This window comes from Aptenodytes forsteri, unplaced genomic scaffold (assembly GCF_000699145.1).
Source record: "Aptenodytes forsteri isolate BGI_AS27 unplaced genomic scaffold, ASM69914v1 Scaffold61, whole genome shotgun sequence".
Classification (NCBI taxonomy): Eukaryota; Metazoa; Chordata; class Aves; order Sphenisciformes; family Spheniscidae; genus Aptenodytes; species Aptenodytes forsteri.
In genome coordinates this window covers 500,051-500,438 of record NW_008794443.1, presented here as the reverse complement: position 1 = coordinate 500,438, position 388 = coordinate 500,051, and the positions used below count along the sequence as shown (strand labels likewise).

Below are 388 nucleotides of genomic sequence, written 5' to 3'. Positions count from 1 at the left end.
CTCCCCCCGGGGGGAAAAGCCGTGCCTGTGCGACAAGTGCGGCCGGGGCTTCAACCGGGTGGACAACCTGCGTTCCCACGTGAAGACGGTGCACCAAGGCAAGGCGGGCATCAAAATCCTCGAGCCGGAGGAAGGCGACGAGGTCAACATCGTCACGGTGGCTTCCGATGACATGGTGACTTCAACCGGGTGGACAACCTGCGTTCCCACGTGAAGACGGTGCACCAAGGCAAGGCGGGCATCAAAATCCTCGAGCCGGAGGAAGGCGACGAGGTCAACATCGTCACGGTGGCTTCCGATGACATGGTGACGCTGGCCACCGAGGCGCTGGCCGCCACCGCTGTCACGCAGCTCACGGGTGAGCTTCAAGTGGGGGGGGGGGGGCTGG

General features: G+C 64.7%; 1 protein-coding gene across 1 annotated transcript in view; it reads left to right on the top strand.

Moving 5' to 3' along the window:
* Nucleotides 1-388, top strand: part of ZBTB17 (zinc finger and BTB domain containing 17) — a 13,654-nt gene that overhangs the window by 8,360 nt on the left and 4,906 nt on the right. The window contains exons 15-16 of the mRNA XM_009289735.2: nt 16-142; nt 262-358. Coding sequence (XP_009288010.1) covers nt 16-142; nt 262-358 — 224 coding nt within the window. The remainder of the gene's footprint in view (nt 1-15; nt 143-261; nt 359-388) is intronic.